The sequence below is a fragment of the Stegodyphus dumicola genome, chromosome 1 (assembly GCF_044657685.1).
Source record: "Stegodyphus dumicola isolate Sdum_Otavi_A_Nest chromosome 1, ASM4465768v1".
Classification (NCBI taxonomy): domain Eukaryota; kingdom Metazoa; phylum Arthropoda; class Arachnida; order Araneae; family Eresidae; genus Stegodyphus; species Stegodyphus dumicola.
In genome coordinates, this window is record NC_140768.1 from 231,246,766 (window position 1) to 231,270,211 (window position 23,446).

Here is a 23,446-nt window from a genome sequence, read left to right on the forward strand (position 1 = left end):
GAATACGCACCAGCACCTTTTAAAAGTAGAAAAGATATATCTGCAGAATAATCGTCATGCGATTATTTTATTTACTCTCTTTTATAGGAATATATTTTCCACGACGATATTTTTAAACTGCGAAGTTTTGGAACCGCTTTCTGTTCTTCGTCGATGTTTTGTACCACGATTGTTTTCTTCGATGATGTTTTAGACTTACGATATGTTTTCCTGCCTTCTTTTCTGCCACATGTTTTCTACAACGAAGTTTCCGTCTTATGTTGTTTTCTCCGCTACGTTTTCGTCCCCGATGTCTTCGTCGGACCTCCTAGAATTCACTCGCAAGCAAGCGAAGTAATCGTTCCATTTAGACTCTTGTCCTTCGACAAAATAATACCTGGCCCATTATGGATTTATGCAAATGTACAGAGATGTATAAGATTATGGGGTTCATTTAAAAATGACTTTTCAGTCCACTTTCATATTAGTTTGATTACCATTAAAAACGAACATGAGAAAGGTGTCTAAGAATTTGCGTCTTATAATTAGGAATTTTTGAATAAGATTACAATCAATTTTTTTTTTCTTATGGTTGGCACTTGCCTATGTCGGCATCGTCCTGCCCTAAGGCCAGATCGGTAGTCTCTTTATCATGGAGGCGCCTAGTAGGCGGGCCATCATTGCCTCCTATGAAGGGACAGACAATTTTACATCCATGCCTTCTCCGGGATTCGAACCCTAGCCCTTCGGTATCGCACTGTTTTCCCTAACCACCATAACGCTAAAAAAGGCTTGCAGCTACAGATTTGATTTTATTCTTGACTTATCATTATAGTCGTTAGAATATTTTATTCTCACAATTAAATATTGTTTTTTTTTTTTTTTTAGCTTGTACAACGATGATTCAAATTTTAGTGTTTTTCCAGCATCAAAGCGGTGCGCACATTGATTACAGACATGTTGTTTAAAAAAATAAAATTTACGAAAAAAAAATGCAGATCAATTTTTTAACAGTGGGAATCAATTTTTCGTAACTATTTCAGTAGTGTCAGTTAGGTCAGACTTGTAGAGATTAATATTAAAATATTAAAACTGAGACTCGGTCTTCCAGAAAACTTCACAAGTACTTTCTCTCTTTCCATAACAATGTATGTTATTGTCGTTATGATTGATCAATACCAGTATTGATCACCGATAATTTTTAAGAAAATCTGTGATAACACTTTACCGACTTTTAAACAAAGGAATGAAGCTTATACAGGGTGAGCTGTCAAGTACTTCAGAAACTGTGTTCTTAAACGTTTAAAAATATTTCATATCTTTTAATGAAATACATCTGACACTGAAGCATGTCTCCATTCGATGATGCCACCGATGCTTGAAATTATATTCACAGTTTCAGCATGTTTATAATAAAAATTGTAACCAATGTGCTACTCACTAGTTTTCTGATATACTCCTGCGCTTTATGTACTTTAAAATTACAAACGGCTACAACTGTGTCTCTGTTCACCTTGTTTATTTAATCAAACTACTTTGTCTTTAACTGACAGAGTGTTGGCTTTATAGTAATATATACTTCTCACACTTCTGCTGCTTTGTTTTGTGTTTAAAATGTTTCTTCAGTTTTATTTGGACCGTAAACGCTTCAAGAAAGTAATTCAGAAATCTGATTTAGAATGTGCGTGTTGATGATTGACTGATTCAGATGCTTGATTATTTTCTGATTAGATCTCATTTGCGTCTGCAAGAAGTGCCAATAATTAGGTAATAAATCTATGCAGACTTTTCATCAGAACTCGTTGGTATGCAAGTAAATAAAATGCTTACACAAATGAATAAAATACTCCTCATATTACCATTTCGACGTTTCATATACAGATAATTTGACTAAAACCTGAATTTATATTTTCTCTCTCATTGTAATGTTTCTTTATACTTTTATAAACGTTTTTCCAAATAAATGTTTCCACAAAATTATTACAATAGGTTCTCAAGCATTACCCTCTTAACCTTCTAAAACCGGGCCGAAATTCTCATATTATAGCTTTCAGATCAGCGCGATCCGAAACAGTTTTGCCCCCTCTTTGACATTTTCCTAATGAGAAAAGTCGTCACTTCCCCTCCATGGATGAAGTGAAATTTACATGTTTGTCGGACGCCTGCGTCCCATAGTAGAGGAGTTGCTAGATTTGCAATTTTTTCGATGATTATTTTGCTTTATTTAAATGAAAGCAAAATTCTAAATAAATAGTGCATAAATAAATGTGCAGTACTGGATGCATATCCAGTGCACACTTTATTTAGAACAAAATGTATGCAATGTTTATATTTCATTCATTATTTCTAATCAATCTCGTAAATAATTTGTGAATTTTTTAACTTTGTTTTCACTCTTCATTTATATTCGCGTATTTTCGTATTAGAAATTAGAAAGCGAGAACAAAATTTAACAAAATATAGTAAATACAGACTAGATCTGTAAGTCTGCAGGCCGGAATGCGATTTTTAATAACATATTTTCATTAATAAAATAATGGTAATGACTAATTTAATGAAATAATAATAATAATATTTATTACCATTAGATGATTAGAATGAGATTCAATACAATTAGATTTTGAGATGAACTTACAGCAATAATAAAGCTTTACATAACAATAACAGAGATTTAAATCTGCTTTTTTCGATAATTTTGTTATTATAATATAAAAATCAAAATCCGAGATACATTGGTTGCGTTTAATAATTAATTTTAACAAATATTACATTGGACTATCAGGCAAAGAAGGTATATCTTTAACGAGAATTTTTCTTTGTAAAATTGGCTTTTGTTTATGTTAGCCGAGAAAAAAATTCGTGACTTATACATGCAATCATCAAAAGAATTTTGAGAACAGTTTTAAATGTTCATGAAGAATTAATTATACGTCAATTTCTTTCCATAGGTAGAAATTTCGTCTAAAACTATCGTTATATCCAAAAGTTGAAGTCTATTTCATTTTCAACGAATATTCTATTTGCACATAATATATTTTCTAATTTATTTTAGAAAGAGTAATCTTTCACGTTTTCAAAAGAATAAGGAAATATTGGGTGTTGATACCATGTAGTAAATTTGTTTTTTATATTTCTTCCAGTAATGAAAACGATTACCCTGCAATATTTTCAAAGCAAAATTAAGAAAACCGTTTACGCCAAATTTTGCATAAAGTATCTTCCCGTGTATATTTTTATTTAAAGTGTGGAATTTTCTCTTTGAAAATATCAAAAATCATGAAGAGCAAAATTAATTCATGAGAAATAACTTTGAAATGCAATAATTCCATTGTAATATGACATAGTGGATAAAAGTGCAATAGAGTTTATTTATTCACAAATAATCCCCCTCATATGCGTAATTTATGTACTGTCGATTGAGAAATATAGATTAGTAAATTAAACCGGTTAATTCAATACTTTTCCTTTATCAATATTTTTACCTGCTCTTCAGTAAAGCGGTAAAGGTGGCTGAACACTTATAGCTCGCTTGGATTTGAATCCCGGATAAATAGTTGGATTCATGGTTTTTGTGTAACGTAAATGCAAGCCAGCTTCTCTTAGAAAGTCCTCCGCGAAGACATAACTCCCCTTATACAGGTAATCGTTGGGTGCTTTGATGTAATTCAGTAAGCGAACAAATTAATCCAATCAATACCGAAGAACGGGTTGATTACATGTGGAGTTTTCCACCAGGAATGTAAATGCGAGCAATTTTCTCTTAAAAAGATTTACACGAAAGCATCCATTCCCTTAAGCAGATAGCGTTCGCGTGCTTTTCCGTAATCCAATCCTAATTTTCATACATTTAGTAGTAAGTTGACATACACCTTATTACAGACAAAATAACAACTTTTTTAAGATATTTTTTTATCAACTTGTCTGAATTCTCTCTATCTCTTGAAGAGTATAAGAATTTCAGCAAATAAAACTAGCCAAAATTTTATAACATCTAACTGATGTTTTGATTCAGTTTACAAGTAACGTCAGCTTTACTGATATTTAAATATTTTTTGGCAGATCTCATCCTAAAAGAGGGTGTAAAGATAAATTGATTTTATTTAATTTACAATCAATGAAAATCATTGAAAGCAATCACTGAATGAATGAAAATCAGAAAAACTATTATGCATACAATTGTCTCTTATTTATCTCCTGATAAATCAGACAAAATTGCCTGCATAATAGAAGCACTTTGAAAGAGTTGACAGTTCTTAAGGGTTTTATGCACTCCACAAAACAATGTCAAAATAAAATCTTATTATTCATAAGTATGAAAAGGAAGTAAACGAGTAAACGATAAAAACGGTTTTACCTATTTTCTAGAAGGGCATTAAATCTAAAATATTAATCTATTCTTATTTGTTATGATTAAAGAACATTAAATATGGTAAGCTTCAAGAGCGTGCAAAATCGCTGACGTTTTAATCATAGCAAAAGTCAGTACTAAAAAAAATAGCATTAAAATTATGAGACAGATTGAGAAAGAGATGGCCTCTATTTAATTTTCACGTATATTGGCGAGAGACGAAACCTGCAGTTTTTGCCAAATGTAGTTAAACTGATAAGAAGAGGGAAATAATGCGTAGCCAGCGGCTACTCTGAGCAGCAACAATGGACCACCCAAAGATCTACAGATAGGCGATTCTCTAAAATGGGGAGGGCATGGATGGTATGACAGTAATGCCGGCGTCTGAGAAAGTCATTCTCCTTGTACAACTGCTGTACCAGCCGGCTTCGAGAGGTTAATCGCATTTACGTTTACTCGGCTGGAGAACTCAGTAAAGGACTTCTTACCACAATGCCCACAGTTGGATAATCTTCGGTTTCTGGCAAGTACTATCTTAGCTATTAAAAGGCAGCAGACCAACAATAAAGTGCTATTCACATTCAATGTTCCCATGTTTAGCTATTGTCTATTTTGCCTTTCTGCTCACTTTTCGAATATTTGATTTTGAGTGAAACGATCGTTAAGATAGTAGGTGCTTTGAAATTTATAATCATTCATCCTTTGGTATTTAATTAGGAAAATTCTCATCGGAAGACTCAGTGTGAAAGTAATTCAGCTAACAGGGAAGTACTGCTATATGCGGTAGAATTACATTTGCATAAAGGTATAAAACCGGCCCTTTAAAAGAGCTTCAACGTTTTCATATGAACGTGTATTTCTGTTGAAATTCAACTAGTTGCATAAGCACAAATCTTCATAATTTATTTTGAGATGGTGGAAAAACAGTGCTGATGTGTTATCAAGCTGAAAAAAAAAAAAAAAAAAAAAAGGGGGGGAAGGACTGTGCTATATCTCCCGTTCTACTGGGCCGATTGACAAAATTCAAACTGCGTTTTTCATGTCTCGAAAGCGCGACTTAGGAATATATTAGATTTACACATAGCACTATTCTAACATAGGCATCTAACATAGGCATGTGTTGAAATCTTACTCCAGCTTTGGATTAGCGTGAAACGTGATTGTTTACAAGCTCTTTTGCGATTTCTAAATTTCTTTTGACTTTTTTGAAGGTGTTTTTATTATAACATTGCAGTTCTTGTTTAGTATTTTTATCACCTGATAATTATGGAAAATTGTGAGGAAGATGTAAAAAATAAAAGATCTTATATTCATCGACCAAAGAAAAGAAAGTTCCAGGGAAATCAGCATAATGATACAATGAATAAGAAGTGTGGTGTCAGTTCTTCGTTTAAAAAATTAAATAGTGACACTGTTTTGCCACCAAGAGATAAAGATAACTTTAGAGCCTAATTTTAGTGGTTATAGACTATTTGATTTGGATATCCTATTTCAATTTATTGAAAATAATTTATGTTGTAAAATTTGTAATGTTCATTTAAGTGAACTATTTCATCATGCTTTAAGCTCAAAATTTGAGTTACTATGCTCAAAGTGTTCATGTAAAAGAACTTTCAGAAACTCTAATATGATGGGTGTCCGAAAAAATATATCAGAGCTAAACAGAAGATTTACGTATGCAATGCGAACTCTTGGTCAAGGGAAAGCTGCTATGCAGAAATTCTGCTGCGTTATGGATCTACCTCCTGTGATTGCACATCGTTCTTTCAAATTCGTCGTTAAATGTGACTGTAAGTGGAGACGGTACGTGGAAGACTCGAGGACATACGTCTTTGGTTGGAGTCTGTTCCGTAATAGGGTCAGAAAGCAACACAGTAATCGATACAGAAATACTGTCTTATATTGCAAAGGTTGCGAGTCATTTCTAGGAAATGGCGTAAGTGAACACAAGGCCTGTTTGGGGAATAATGCTGGTTCTTCAGGAAAAATGGAAATGAATGGAAAGATAAACAATTTTTCATGTTCCATGGAAAAAAGAGGTGTAAAATATACTTCTTATATTGGTGACGGTATCAGGTTCAATGTTCTGTCTTACTTTTTTCGGGAACATGCAAGGACCTGACTCGGAACAGAGAGCTTACTAAAGCTATGTTCAATAACTCTGGGAAGTAGACAGGATACACAAGAAGGGTATACAAAACCCTTTGTTTCCTCTCTTTACAATAATTTCCGTACTTCGGAATACAAAGACCCACTACTTGTGGTCTAAACGTAAGAATATAAAAATATTTAACTAAACTCTAACTTAACTTTGGAATAATAAACGTGGAAGATTGGCCTTATATTAACAGGAAGCCGTATGTAGTACAGAGAACTGTTAACACTACAATACGTTTAAAAATTATCACGAGGATTAAACCTCTGGCCTGGAAGGCAACCAGCAACTGAGTAAAACTTCTAAGGTAAGCGGCCTGCTTCAACTAACTCCATCCTCTCTCTCGCTTGGCAAAAAGCCACAACTTAAGTACTTGGCGTTCGCCAGACAAATTTTGCATAAATAACTTAACGCTTTTAATTCTGGCCGGAAGTAGAAAATAAGAAGTGATAGTAAAGATTTAAAATAAAATAAACGTTAGTAAAACTTAAGATCCTTACATACTTCCCGCCAGAGTTAATTAGTTTTAAACTGAGGTCTAAAACGACCTTGTTGAAAACATTTAGCTCTAGAATCTAACGAGAGGCTAATCTTTTACAAACATTTCTCACTAGAAACTAGAAATTAAAAAAAAAAAAAGAAATTTGTTTTTACAATAGCAGCTCCAAGGACACGCAATTTTTCATCTGTACTGCATCTAAACAGGAGCTTTTATTCAAATCTGGTTCCTTCCAGAGATCTGGAAGGAAAACTAGTTTAATGAAATGTTACACAATGAAATGGCAAGTAACATGCATATTTATATTTCTCTTAACATTCTTATTTCATTCATGACTATTTTAATTATCTCTCCCCGTGCTCTCTGACATGTCTTGTAAAAGAACACCAAACACGAATGTGTTTATGTATACGTGTTCAACACTTCCTCCTACAATCAAAACACTAACGTGTTAAAAATTCAACATACCAAGACCTCGTAACACACCCTAACTTCAACTCTAAACCCTGAGGTACTATTCTGAAAGTGGCTAACTCTGAAGTGTAGCGTCAGAGAGCCTAACAACATTCATTCAACCTTTAACACATAATCACCATGATTTGGTCTTTTTACAGTCACACGAATAAAAAAATTTTTTAACATTACTTTCACTTTTACCATATCACGGTATTTCTTAACATTTAAAATAACAGTTCACATTGTATATAAGAACATATTAACATGCCGTTAATTTTACGCATTTGAAAACATACATTAGTAGTACATTGTTAACTTCTATTCTTTTCAAATCAAGTGCTAATTCTTCTACATTGAAATACTACATTTCAAAAAGTCTTTCAGACTAAAACTTCTTTCTTGCCAGAATGTTTTAAATAAAATTTATACAATAACTTTTACAATATTTAAGTCTTTACATATTCCTATTATACATCAACTTTTGTTTTACGCGCGAGTAATTGAAAACATAATACCAAAATCGGTAACAACTCATTTCTCGCCTTTTTGGCGATAAAGGTAGACCTCGCATGACGTAAAACTTCTTGAAATCTGCCACTTGCAGTAAGAATGAAAGATTAACTTAAGTTTGCAAAGTAACATAAAATTTTACTTATCTTTGTTATATTCGGACATTCTTTTCTGAGCCCAGTCCTGGAAGGTAGCGCAGATTCTCGTTTGATTTATCCTCCTTCTTGTGCGGGCTCGCCCTTCAGGGCCTTCCTCTAGAAGCTTTCTTTTTTCTCCAGTTCGGTCACCCTTGAATACCTTCTTTTTCGCCGCTGCCTGTGGTCTTGGCCGTTTGATGGCAGCTGGTCTTGGCGGAACCGGGAGAATCCTTTCGCGTTCCTGCTTGGACCTCGTTGCTGGCCGTTCAAATTTTCCTTGTAACTTTTCCTCCGCCGCTGGTGGCCCTTCCGCAGTTCGGCGACATTTGCTGCGGAGAGTCCTGTCGGATGAGTAGATCTTCCGTTTTAGAGCCGGATTATAGTTGCCGTCATTTCTCCTGGCTCTCTTTGCATACGTCGTCCTTCTCCCTTCTTTATTCTGGGGGTGTTCGTGAGCTCTCTTTTCTGGACGGTGGAACGGCTTCCTTTTCTTGTTACCTTTAATTTTCCCGCGGGGAAACTTTCCTTTCACTTGCTCCTGCCTCTTAATGGCTTGCCCTTGTACTTGTCGTTGTTCCACCTCTGCAGCTTGTGCCCGCCGTGTCTGCCGTGCCGGATCCTGCAAAAGATCTGTAAATATTTGCATTTTATTACGATCGTAGTAGGGTTTGATTTGATCAATGTTTGCGGAGCAGGTTTCACCATTCCTGGCTTTTAACACTACTACAGCGTGAGTTATTTTTTCTATGACATATGGTCCTTCAAATCGTGGAAAAAATTTGGCAGTTTTATCTTCTGGTGCTGAAGAAAGTGAATGCTTAATTTTTAACACTTCATCCCCTACTTTATAAGTTACTCCCCGTCGTTTCAAGTCATAATACAGCTTTTGTTTTCTCTGTGCTACTTCAGTATTCTTTTTTGCTTCTTTAATTAGTTTTTCTATATCACCCATTTTAAATTCTGGGGCTCTTTGTTGCACATAAAATAATTTATCTAACGGCGTTATAATCTTTCTGCCTAAAAATAACTCAGCAGGAGTTTTACCCGTTGTATCATGTTTTGCGGTCCTAAGGGCGAAAGCAAATTCATTGACATAGTTATCCCAGCTTTTATGAAAATTGTTAACATAACTACGGATAATTTTCACTATATTTCTATTCACCCGTTCCGCTATATTTGATTGCAGCCGATACGGGACCATTTTTAAATGACGTATGCCCAGTTTTTGGCACATGTCTTCAAATACATTACTTACAAATTGAGGAGCATTATCCGATATAACTTTTAGGGGCGCTCCGTATTTTAAAATATATTTATTTAAAATAGAATCAGTAACTAATTTCGCGGAGGCTCGTTTTAAGGGAACAATTTCGGTCCACTTACTAAAATGATCAACCATAACAAGGAGATAGCGACTTTTATTTAACTGACTTTTTGGGAAAGGGCCCAATAAATCGATGCCAATTATTTCATTTGGAAATTCGGATTTAATACTATTTAGAAACTCGGCCGGGCGGAAATTAATATAATTAACTGCTTGACATGTTGAGCAGGACTGGACATACGCCCTTGTTAACTTTTGCAGTTCAGGAAAATAGACTGCCTCGCGTACGCGTTGGATAGGTTTTCGAATACCAGCATGAGAAGCTAAAGGGCTGTCATGGAGCTCCTACAGGATATTTAATCTAAGACTAGCTGGGATAACAGGTCGAAATTCGTTGTTGGAATTCGTAGTTTTTGTATAAATTAATAGACCATCTATTAGTTCGTAATGGGCCGCCCTATTTCTTATCGCCACAATACCTTGGTGGCTAAAATTTTCAGGATCCTTTAAATACTCATAAATGCTTCCAAACTCAGGATCCTTACCCAGTTCGGTTATTACAGTTTCTCGGGAATTTATTGTACATGCTGTGAGCATTGCCACCTTTACAGTATTACCTTCTTCATCTATTTTAAGTTTCTGACCGTCGTTTTAGAGCTAAACTGAGGACGGCGGAGGTCACGGATTGTTTTTGAAAGTGTACGTAATAGATATTTTAATTTCTTAAGATTTGTGAAAAACTCGAGTATTTCGCTATAGAAATAACGCATTTGATGCTGACGATTCTACATTATTTATTTATTCTACATTACCAATGCCTTAATTAAATTTTAGTGAAAATAATATATTTGATGTCTTCCTATTTCACATATAAAGAAGGGGTACATACTTTAAATTTAAAATTGTAATTTTTAAACTAATGTATATATCAATGTACTTCATTTCATGTTTTGATGAGTAATTTATAAATTTTGCAATTTTATGTTTTAAATTATAATGTATTTTCCTCTACTTTTATTTGAATTTGTAGTGTATAAAAATGTAATACATTAGACATGCATTAAAGAATACGCAGTATATAATTCAAACTATGCACATCCTAAATTCAACATTTACATTAAATTGCTTTGAGTAAAAAAAATTATTTAAGTAGTTTTAACTGTACCGATATCAATGTCAATTTCCAATAGTTTCTAGAATCTCCTGTATAAAACAAGTTCAATTCCTGTATAATTTTCGGTTAAATTCTTGCCAATATTATAATGCAAGATTTGTAATTAGTTATCAGATTTTTTAATGTGGTCTACTTTTAAATATTACATCAGTTTTGTGTATATTTATTCAGATCTAAAAAGTGCTTAGTTTTGGTTTTATGTAATTACGGCAAAGCCTCGAGGGCTATCTGCCTAAAGTGAGGGTTGCCTTCGTGGAGGACATTCTAAGGAAAACTAGCTCGTATACACGTAACACATGGGGAAAACCACGAAAACGTCCATGCAACCAGCCCGTTCGCGGGATTCCAACCTTGGACCGAACTTCTAGTGTTCAGCGATTTTACCGGCTGCTGGTGGGATCGATTTAAAAATGATATAAATATATATGTACTGCAATTTCTTCCACTGCATCTGTTAATATATTTATACAGTTACATATATTATATATATATATCTAAAACAGATTTTCTGTGCCTTAAACTTCCATGCTTCTGGAAGTTACCAATGATATATGTCATTGCATTGGTAATGACGCCCATGCGTCCAGCCCGTTTGCTGGATTCGAACCTCGGACCGCACTACCAGTGTTCGGAGATCTTACCGCTGGGCCACTAGTGGGATCGACTTAAAAAAGGCATAAATAGGAATATGTACCGCAATTTCCTTTCACTGCATGTATTAATATATATTTATAATGCATTTATATATACATACATTTATTTATTTAAAACAGGTTTTGTATGCCTTAATTTTTTTATGCTTTTGGAATTTACGAGAAATATGTTGGTAATGACAGATATATTGGTTATCAGAGATATGTTGGTAATGCAACATACCCGTTCGCAGTATTTGGACCTCGAACCAAACTACCAGTGTTCGGCGATTTTACCACACGGTCACTGGTTGGATCGATTTAAAAAGGGTATAAATAGGAATACGTATTGCAATTTCCTTTCACTGCATATGTTAAAATACATATATATATATATGTGTGTGTGTGTGTGTGTGTGTGCAAGATAATATGTTTTACAATTTAACCTATAGTTATTTAATTTTACTTCCTATTACTTTTGTTAAAAGTTTGTTATGTTTTTACTCACTGCTTATTGGTATCTACGATACATAGTATATTTGTAGCTGTGTGATAGGTATAATTCCTGAATAAATAAAATTATTGATATAATCATGGATTGCTAAAAATTAAAATTTTGTTTTATTCAAATTCATTAGGAATATTAAACACGCATTCGCAGTGCTATATTTCAATGATTTGACTTATGACGTTGTTGCATAACCTTTTCAGACAAAATAATGTATTTTAAACATAAAATTCCTGTTAACAAATAGTTTACGAACATGTAACATTTTAGAAAATTTCCATTTTGCAAAAGATCATACGTAAAATTATGTTTACCTTTCTTCACATACCTGAAGTTTTGAAAAGGCCATTTCTTTCTGCGTTTAAAATATCCATTAATGTTCCCCATTTCTTTTTTCCATACTCTTTACTAAATCCAGCAGCGTATTTTTTCGAAAAATTTCACCATTTACTCGAACTCGATTTTTTTTTTCTACCGCCATCCTCAGTAATAAGCACGTGCGAAACAGCCCGTTTGACAACAAACTACCCCCTTCCCCTGAGCCTGGAGCAATGTAGAGGTGAGATAGACTGGTTGGCTATGCAATAAACGTCACTTCCGTACGGAATTTCCACTTCACTTTCCACCGACGGAATTTGAAGGGGGTAGACTCGCTCTCCCTTCTGCTGTCGAGTGGAAAGAGAATCCCGACTGGTTTTCCAATATCGATCTCGACCGGTGTCCAGACTAGACCAATGACATAATGAAAATGGAGCATACGGTTGAGAAAGAAGATATCACTCACGATGCAAAGAATAAAGAAACAACCGCCGATAAAAGTCAACCTCAGAAATATAAAACAAATAAGAATAATGATAATGAAGCAAAATCAAATCAAATACGAGTTCCTCCCATAGTGATCGATGATATAATACAACCTGACGAATTCATACAGAATATAAATATACAAACTGGCAAGTAAATTATAGGACAGATAAAAGCAAATATACTACACACCAGACGCAGATACGCACAGATACGTGCGTTAAGTTGTAACGGACATTAATCTAAAAAAACACACCTATCAACTTCCAGAGGAAAACATCCTCAAAATTGTTATCGGAGGCCTCCCTACTACAATTAATCCAGTGGACATCACCCAAGACTTAAAAGATAAAGGATTCGACGTCAAATACATCACTCTTCACAGAAACCGACGTGCAAATAGACCAATGCCCCTTTTTCTTATACATCTTGAAAAAAAAACTGATGCAAATAAGGCTATGCATCAAGTAAAAAGAATTGGCTACCTCAGTGTTCAGATTGAATCACTCAAAAGAAAAAAAACGCCCCCCCAATGTTATATACATGAATCAGTTTTTCACAGCTCCCTGCTTTGCACCAGAGATTGGGTACGTGTCAACTGCGGAGGCTCGCATGTTCCTAAAACGTGTCCAGTACCACTCACGGAACCAGCAAAGTGTTGCCACTTCAATGGGCCTCATCTAGCCGATTTCTCTCAGGGCTCGTTCAGACGAGGGCGTAAAGCGCATAGAGGCATAGTCATAAGGTCATAAAATACGGGAGGCCTGTTCACACTTGCGAGAACGAGGTGTAAGACGTGGCCAATGAGAGAAGCTAAATTTGCGCATGCGTGCAATGTCTACAACTTTCCCGCTCGATTGATTTCCCGCGTTCGCTCTGCTTGTTTTTTTCGTTGTGCCATGGCTTTTTCAGCTCCCCACAAAGTTTTACTGGCTCAACAGAATGATCTTTTATCTGCCCTTCTCATTAGCCAAGAGGCAACGGAAGAAGGTAAAAAACGAAATGGTCGAGAGATATTTTTTTGGAGAGGCCAATACTTGGTTGGCACAACGAGCTTCTTCCGAAACTCAGAAATGGAAACGAAGATTTGTTCTTCAATTTCACTCGTATGTCGGTAAGTATTTAAAGTTAAAACAATTATTCTTATTTTTTATTTTAATTAATTATTTGCTTAATTAATAGCTGTATTTAATAATTTTTTTCTGTTTCATAGGTTAAACAGTATGATTATTTATTGTCTCTTGTGAGTGAGAAAATGACCAAAAAAAAAAAAAAAAACACTTGCATGAGGTAACCTCTGACACCATCTGAGAAGCTTTCTGTATGCTTAAGGTAAATAATTTTGTTATATATGTAACTTAGTCAAATGCAAGTATTTTTTTAAAATATATATTTAAAAGGCAAGCCATAAGGTAACTTCCCCTCAATAAGTCTGTCTCCTGCCTGCTCAAGAATTATTCACTTATGCATTTTTATAAATTTTTTAGGCTTTAATTTGGAATTATATATTTATTCATGGATTTCGATACTTGCACTTGATTTATATATGCTCTCAGAATTTAAATGATAGTCTAGATTAGTTCGCAGCAATAATTAATCATTTATTTCTTTGCATTACTTCATTTTTTAAAATTTAGTTAAATTTAAATTTTCTTTTTATGAATAGAGAATGTTTGTTAAATTCAAATTTCATTCCTTGCAGCAATGGCACAAGAGAATTATTTAAATTAAATTTAACTTTATTATTTATTCTTTTGAATATATGTGTACATATCTTATTTATCTATTTACACATTATGACCTCAAGCTATTTATGTTTTATCTTGGTTTTCCTACATTTATTCATTATTATAAGAAGCAAAGTGTAGAATAACTAAATTCGGTTGATCTTTACATTATGGTAACTTGGCGTTTTTTTGGCGAAAATTTGGCGACCAACTCTCCTACAGCAACCCTCTATTTTTTTTTTCCATTTGTCTTCACCATTCTTGCCATTTTGTCTTCACGAAGTAAAGACATGTTTCTTTTCTTTTTATCTACTGAACACTTCTTCCAACAATCTACTAGCCGAATTACACTTATGCTAGAAATTTTATCTAACAAAACTGCTTAATCATGACAAACATTCACTGCAAAATTGGGAAAAAGTGCACAATACCATACTCCTTACGCGTTTTTCAAAATAACACATACACATAAACCATGTACACGCCGACTTATTTTTACTTCAAAAAAATCCCAGAATTGCACAAAAATGGCATTGCGCACACTCTTCACTATATCCTTGTACACTGCTTTTTTCTCATATTAGAAAAATTTCACGAAAATACATGACAATTTTCTCAATCTTTAAACCCGGTAAAAAGAACATATATGAAATTACCTGATCGCGAAAAAGTAATGAACATTTCCACATATAAAATAAATAAAATATCCAAAAACTTTTACCTCTAAATCATCTATTACATTATACACGTCACCAACGAATTCATACCGCAAGCATTACAAATACTTAGTATCAAATATGATATATAATGAAAGTGCTAAATTTTATATGCTAATATCCTAGTTATAAAAATATTATTTAACACCTTGACTGCTAGGAGCATCAGTGATAATTCAACGGTGGCCTTACTTTTCACAGCCAACATTGAATGTGATTCACAGGTTTTTTATTGTTTGGAGCCATATAAGTCACTGGTGCTTCACAAACACACAGATTTACAGGACTAAAATTACTGCAATGGCCTTACAAAGTTGCTTTATATTCTTGGTTTCTGGAAACTTTTCTATGAATTATTACAATTTTAATACATATTTTGCTGCAATATCTTTTAAGTAATTATTATTTATGTCGAAGTAAGACAACAATGTTGTAATTAAAGGGATTGTAGTGTTTATTTAACGAATATGAGAAATTTTGAACATTTTAAGATGTTTATACATTCACTAGGTTATTCATTTTTGGTTATATATGGTGTTTCACTATTTGTTTAATTTTACTAATTTCTACTATCAAGACGATGAATTCTTGTGCTGCTTTATGGTGAATTACATTGTAAACTAATTATTATTATTTATTTAATAATTTATTAAATATTTAGACTAAGTATAGAACTGATTTTAAGTTAAAGGGGACAAGAAAACATAATTAAAAAGTCTAACGGAGTATTTTACCTGACTTTCCTGTGGCAGTCAACGTGTTAATTCACGTGTAATTGCCCTGTTCCTTCCCCTTATCTTTTTTTTCTCTTTCTTTCAGGAAAACATGTTGAAATAAAAGCTCCTGCATTGGCAGGTTCGACATATACGAACTACAAAAAATTCAACAGCATAGTGTTGATGGCATCTTGTGACGCAAATTACTGTTTTGTATTTGTAGATATAGGTATAATAATTCTCATAGATTATAGTAATAATGTTGTACCCAAAATATTTTATTTAAAAAATTACATATACGACTTTAATAAAAATTTTGTACGTTTCTTTTTAGGTAATTTTGGACGCATCAGCGATGCAGGGGTTTTTTCTAATTCTTTCCTGGGACGAGCAGTGGATCAAAATATGCTGAATCTGCCACATGATAAAAAGTTCTCTAAAAGTGCAAGAATTTTGCCTCATGTATTTTTAGGCGATGAAGCATTTGGTTTGAAAAAGCATTTTTTGAGACCATATCCTCGGACCAGGAGTAATTTATCATGCTCAGAGAAAATTTATCACTACAGACTCTCTCACTCTCTCGATCAGGAAGATGCATCGAAAATGCATTTGGCATACTGTCATCTCACTGGCAGGTTTTAAGAAAACCACTTCTTTTAACTCCAGAAAACAGTGAGACAGTTGTAAATGCCTGTTGTTGCCTCCACAACTTTTTAATTAAAGATGGAATTCAGAATGGTAACAAACTATATTGTCCCAAAATGTACGGTGACTACCCTTTGTTGAACGGAGAGGTCCAGGATGGGCTCTGGAGATGTAGTGAAAGTTTGAAATCTGTTTCACAACAATCTTCAAACAACTCCACAAGTCTCGCCAAAAATATCAGAGATAATTATGCCGAGTACTTCGCAAACGAAGGTTCTGTTCCCTGGCAAGGAAAGTATATCTCATTTTTTATAGAGAGTTATAGGGCTCATGGCGATTCTCTATCTAAACAAAAAAAACGAGTGGAAGTAGTTACCGCAAGGTCACTAGGAAACACTGCTATTTTATATTCAAACAAAATAATTACATTAAGAAAGTACAAGGCATACCTTTTTTTTAATGACAACTCAGAAACATACTTTGACAATAGCCTTATTGTTATAGGAATACACTAAATATCTGCAATGGCATTTTTGAATCAAACTTATAGAATGCAATATTGAAATAAGTATAGAACAGCATATTTCTGTGCAAAGCAGTATGGAATATTTCTGCATTGCACTGTAGTACTACTCTCTAAACTATAAACATGCACATGCATATATATACAACCTTCTTCAATTTTTTATATATAATTTCTTTTAGGAGAAATACCATATTCTAAATAAGCCTAATTTAAAAAAAAAAAGAAATTCCTGAGGATAAATGACAGATAGCCTGTATACAACATTTTTTCCATTTTGCAGGTGTGAAAGCAGTTAGCGGAAAACAGTACTTACCATACATTAATTATTTTTCTTTTTCCAATCAAAAGGAACATGCACTACCAGTATCATTATCGCTAGTACTAGTATCCCACAACTGGTCACCATGACCTGCAACCACAACTAAACTTGTACAATTCTATGAAACATTCTCCCAACAATGGATTTTATACTCAGTGAGTGAGTGAGTGATTATGGCGCAAAAACCAGAGATGATTATGACGCGCCTAACAAAAGATGAGATGATTACAATTGATGACATTAAAATTCAATAAATAAAAACAAGTAGATAAATGTACCAAATCCAGAGGATGAAGTCATATAAAAACAAGTTAAAAGCACATATTAACATTCAAGACACAGTCTTCAAAACAAATTACATTTGGTAATAAAAGCCAATCTCTTTTAAATAATAAAATAAATTAGAATTGACCTCTCTTCCGATTAAACGGTCGAGAGGTAAGTCACAGCTATTAAAATATTTCTGGCGAAGACTATTAAAACATTGACACTCAATTAAAATATGACGAACAGATAAACAAACATTACAATTAAAACAAACAGGCTCATTTTCAGCTTTAAGAAGATAGCTATGTGTGACTCTGGTATGACCAATTCTGAGTCGAGTCAAAAGAACGTCCTCTTTACGATTTCCAGCAAAATCCCAATGCTCAATTCTAGGTTTGATGTTTCTCAACTTGTTGTGATGCTGAACATCCCAAATTTGCTGCCATTTTTTTCGTATCTTTCCCTTGATGACACAGCAGATGTCTCTAAAAGGGATAAGGCGACTGGACAGTTCGACAGCAGATTTTGCCGCGATGTCTGCAAGCTCGTTTCCCTTTATTCCCGTATGCCCGGGAACCCAGCAGTACAGGATTTCATATCCTCGTATCATTAAATTTCTATGAATTTTGAGAACATCCACTACCACAGGATTCTGAGCGTTGGGAAAAGCTTCCAAGGATTTAAGAGCACTATACGAGTCTGTGTAAACTATGAACTTTTTGTGGCAGAGCTTTGAGATGTACAAAAGAGCATAATATATTGCAGTTAGTTCAGATGTTAGGACAGAGAAAGCATGGTGCAGGCATCTGCCCTCTATGTAATTTTCAAATACAAAAGCCATCCCGACATGATCATTTGACTTTGATCCATCTGTGTATATCGGATAATAACTGCTATATTTGTGCCTGTGCTCAGCGAAAAGTTGTCTGTAAACGATCTCGTTAGTGCTCGCCTTTACGTGATGTTTAAAAACATCAAGAAGCTGGATCCGTGAATTTTCCCAAGGTGGAATTTCAAAATTCTGTACTGCTTGGGGGTGCATATCAGAGAGGGAGAGTTCCTCAATGACAGGGCGAACTCTTAAAGGGAAAGTAGGAACACAGGATGGACGTGTTTCAAATAATGTGTTACACTCATTATCAAGTAAGCACAGCTTATTGGGATGTTCAGGTTGAGATAGAGTATTAAAATATTGCAAAAGGGACAATTGCTCACGCCTCAGATGAAGTGATGGTTCGTTACAGTCAACATATAGGCTCTGCACAGGAGAAGTCCTGAAAGCTCCTGAACAAATCCGCAGACCTTGATGGTGAACAGGATCCAGTTTTAACAAAACAGATGAGCGAGCGGATCCATAAACAACTGAGCCATAGTCCAGTTTAGAGCGGATAAGCGCTCTGTAAATGCGAAGCATGGAGCAACGCTCTGCACCCCAGCAGGTGTTCGCCAACACTTTTAAAATATTTAGTGTTTTTAGACACTTCTTTCTCAGGTTTAAAACATGAGAAAGGAAAGTCAATTTTCGGTCGAACGTCACTCCTAAAAATTTTACTTCAGGCGCAACTGGAATAATTGTACCATTCAAGTATAACTCAGGTTCAGGATGGAGACCTCGCTTCCTACAAAAGTGCACGCAGACAGTTTTCTGTTTCGAAAATGTAAATCCCTGTTTGTCTGACCATTCTTGGATCTTAATCAGAGCCATCTGCAGTTGCCTCTCTACATATCTCATGTCTGCTCCTCGACAGCTAATCTGCAGATCATCAACATATAGAGATCCCAAGATGGTGGGAGGAAGTTCTTTTAGTACAGAATTTATTTTTAAACTAAACAGGGTTACACTGAGCACACAGCCTTGAGGCACACCCTCTTCCTGTTCAAAAACATCCGAAAAAACAGAGCCAATTCTTACTTGAAAAGTTCTAGTGTTCAAGAAATTTTGAATGAAAATTGGTAGGTTGCCGCGCAAGCCACTCTCGTGAAGATCCCGGAGTATACCGTATCTCCATGCCTTATCATAAGCTTTTTCAATGTCGAAGAATATCGAGACAAGGTGGCTTCTTCTTACAAATGCTTTTCGAATAGATGTCTCTAAGAGGAGCATGTTATCTACAGTTGTTCTTCCCTTTCGAAAACCACTCTGATAAGGCGATATAATATCATTCTTTTCCAAGAAGTAGACTAGGCGGCTGTTTACCATCTTTTCAAACAGTTTGCAAACACAGCTGGTAAGGGCAATTGGCCGATAGTTCGAGGGATTCCTCGGGTCTTTCCCTGGCTTCGCAATAGGAATGACAATAGCTCTCCTCCATGCACTGGGAAATGTACGCTCCTTCCACACTCTATTGTAAAGTGTGAGAAGGGCACTCAGTGACTTACAGGACAGATGCTTTAGCATTTCATAATACACGCCATCCAGACCCGGACAAGACCTATGTGTCTGCAACAAAGCTCTCTTTAGTTCAACCATAGTAAAGTCTCTATTGTACGGCTCAAAGTTGGAAGAGTTGAAAGCGATGGGATTTTTCTCAGAGCGTTGCTTGATAGAAAGAAATGCAGGTGAGTAATTTCGGCTGGAAGAAACGGCAGCAAATGTCTCACCAATTGTATTTGCAATTTCTTCTATGGAGCTAATCACTCGGCCATCTTTTTCCAGAAAGGAAAGTGAGTGGTCTTTGTACATTCCGCATGCTTTTCGAACTCTTTCCCAAACCCGCTTACTAGGCGTAGAGGATGTTATTGAGGACACATATGAAATCCAGGAATCCCTCTGGCTCTGCCTTCTTACTTTCCGTGCATTTGCTTTGGCTCTTTTAAAAGCTATGAGGTTTCGCAGAGTAGGATATCTACGAAAAATACCCCATGCTTTTTTCTGTTTTTTCAGTGCTTCATGACAGTCGCGATTCCACCACGGTTTCGAATATTTTAGTGTTTTTCCTGATGTTCTAGGAATCGAAAGCATAGCTGCCTGAATAATAGTATTAGTAACAGCTTCAACAGCGTCATCGATATGCACACCTTCTACCATTTCCTCTGTCAGCTCTGCAACGGAAGAGAAGAGTTCCCAGTCTGCCCTGTCCAGGATAAAACGAGGGACTCTCGACACGGGGTTTGCTCCTCTTCGTGCAAGAGACACAAAAATAGGATAATGATCGCTGTTGTACAGGTCATTTCCGACACTAAAAGTGCAAAATGGCAACAGAGATGGTGAACAGATGGCAAGATCGAGAGCGTGGAATGTCCTTGAAGGCTCATGGAAGTACGTATCTTGCCCATTATTTAGGAGACAAAGGCTATGATCTTCGATCATCTGCTCTATTTGTCTTCCTCGGCAATTTGTATCTTTACTTCCCCAGAGTGGACTATGGCCGTTAAAATCTCCTATTATGATAAAAGGCTCAGGCAGCTGCTCTATTAGATTATTTAAATCTTGCTGATAAATGTGCTCATTTGGAGGCAAATACAAAGAAACAAATGAAACAATAATATCAAAATTTATTTGAGTAGCGACAACTTGGAGGGATGTCGTCAAAGGAAGTACATTTGAGGGATAATCCAGTGAGGAGAGGAGACCTACACCTCCACTGGCACGCTCACCTGCAATGTTATCCTTCCTGACGAAAGAAAACCTCCGAAGTTTTGCATGGTGTTCAGGTTTCAAATTTGTTTCCTGTATTGCTAAGCACACAGGATGATACACATTTATTATAGATTTGATGTCAAGGAAATTTCGGTGGAAACCGCGACAGTTCCATGACATGAGGGTGGCCATTATGAATGGTTTTTGTTTTTTCTGTGCTGTTCTTTTGTTTTTCGTGGAAGTAGATGCCTGGGAACTTCTAGACCCTCTTCTACTTCCATAAAGTCTGAATCCGCAGATTCAGAAATCATATCATCAAAAGAGCTATTGCTGTGACTTCTATTTTTATTGGATATTTTATGTGTAGAAGTTTTGGGCTTACTTTGAATAACTGTTTCTTTCTTTTGTACTATATGGGTTGCATTTTCTTTTTGCTTGTTGGATGTAGACGGATGGGTTTTATTTGCTAGGGTCTGTGTGCCTATTGATGTTTGGGTGGCGACTGTACGAGATGATTTTACAGCACTGGCGTATGATGTATTTGGTCGAAGCTGTGTGCTCTGGACTAATCTTCTGGCTTCGGCATATGAGATGTTCCTCGTAAACTTTGCAGTCTGCACTTCTTTTTCCAATTTCCATTTTGGGCAGAGGCGTGAAAATGCTGGGTGCTCACCCTTGCAATTTATACAAAGAGGCGCAGCCGTACAATTTTCAGAATCGTGGCCAATCTGTGAGCATCGGGCGCATGTAAGGCTGCCACGACAAGACGTCTTAGAATGGCCGAAACGCTGGCATTGGAAACATCGCATAGGGTTTGGAATATAAGGTCTTACAGGAATATTTAGATATCCGGCCTTAATATTCTTGGGCAGATCAGGCGTGTTGAAGGTAAGGATCACGTGTTTCGTGTCTATCAACTTACCTTCTTTACGCATCTTGATCCGCCTTACACCGCAGACATTTTGTTCGGAGAGCTCAGAAGCGATCTCTTCTTCAGAAACATACAGAAGGTCGAATTCTGAGATTACACCCCGACAATAGTTGAGTGACTTATGTGGTGTTACAGTCACATTCGCTTGCCCAAGTTTAGTTATCTGAAGTAAAGAAGCAGACTGGGTGGCTGAGGTTGTATCAATAAGCAGGTCTCCGGAGCGGAGACGCTTTATATTTCTCGGCTCACCAATACAGGACTGGATGTATTTGTTTATTACGAAAGGAGACATCTTATGCATTTCGCCAGAAGGACTAGAGATGACTAGGAAACGGGGAATATTGTTATGATTTTTTTCATTTGTATCTGTACGTAATTTTTTTGCAGTAGACTTTTCAGAAGTAGGTTGAGTGAGAGGTTGAGTGAGTGGTTGAGTGAGTGGTTGAGTGAGTGGTTTAGCAGTAGACGTTTCAGAAATAGGTTGAATGACTGGTTTAACAGTAGATGTTTCAGAACTAGGTTGAGTGACTGGTTTAGGAGTAGAAGTTTCAGAACTAGGTTGAGTGACAGGAGTGATTTGAGTGACTTGAGTGACAGGATTGACTTGAGTGACTGGAGTTACCTCGAAATCTTTTATTAAGTAAATATGAGAAGCCATAGTGAAAGAATAAAGATTCGGGTCCGACGGCCCCGCCCACCACGGAGCCCAACAAGGGAACACAGATTCCTGTGGATTTTATACTCAATCATCAAATACATTTTGCTGTGTTGCCAGCTGTTTGTATGCATCTTATTTCTAATCATTTTCATGTATAAGCCGCACTCCTGAATTCCATATGCTTTTTCTGGAAAAATCTGATGTTTACACCACATGACTTCCTTGTACGGAATATTAAATTATACGCATTTTTTCTTGCATTTCATTTAAACTTATTAGATTGAATTAAACCTACTTCACCAACAGCGCATAAACCGCAATAGAATAAATGCTTTCTTTAAAATTCACTTTATTTGTTTACCATAGCTACACTCTGGTTCTAGGTTCACTTAACAGTATTATATTTCGTTCATATTATAACTCAGAATGCACAAAATTTATATCATGTAAAGAATTATCTCGTTGCCACATGTTCTATTCACATACTATAATAAAGTCAGAAAAATATATAAAAGAAATTAAGCAAGCAAAACAAAAAAGAAACAGTTTTTCACAGACGATTGAGTATTTCTCATTCAATTAATTCAGTTCTCACTTTGCAACAAAACAAAAATACATAAAAACTCAAAACATCTGTATTAAAAATTACAAAGTAAATCTTAAACACTTATTTCCTCGAAAAAATTCCAGAAAGGATTAAGCATGATTTAATTCGCAATAATAAATGAAGGCGTTATCTTTGTTGTTGCGAGCTACGTTTCTCTAGATTGGCAGCAAATCCACTACTCTGTTGTTTCAAATGTAAACAAGCAATGGCCGCCATCAAAAAAAGATT

General features: G+C 35.4%; 1 protein-coding gene across 2 annotated transcripts; it reads left to right on the plus strand.

The window, feature by feature from the left end:
• Nucleotides 1-13,344: 13,344 nt before the first annotated feature.
• Nucleotides 13,345-17,296, plus strand: LOC118180244 (uncharacterized). 2 transcript variants are annotated; one of them, XM_085811766.1, is made up of 4 exons: nt 13,345-13,640; nt 13,740-13,858; nt 15,789-15,914; nt 16,020-17,296. In XM_085811766.1, exons 3-4 carry the CDS (start codon nt 15,869-15,871, stop codon nt 16,325-16,327), a joined length of 354 nt encoding a protein of 117 aa, XP_085667892.1. In that variant the 5' UTR covers nt 13,345-13,640; nt 13,740-13,858; nt 15,789-15,868; the 3' UTR covers nt 16,328-17,296. The 2 variants fall into 2 exon arrangements, with proteins under 2 accessions (XP_085667892.1, XP_085667894.1); XM_085811768.1 differs by lacking the exon at nt 16,020-17,296 and having other exon boundaries at nt 13,348-13,640; nt 15,789-16,011.
• Nucleotides 17,297-23,446: the final 6,150 nt, after the last annotated feature.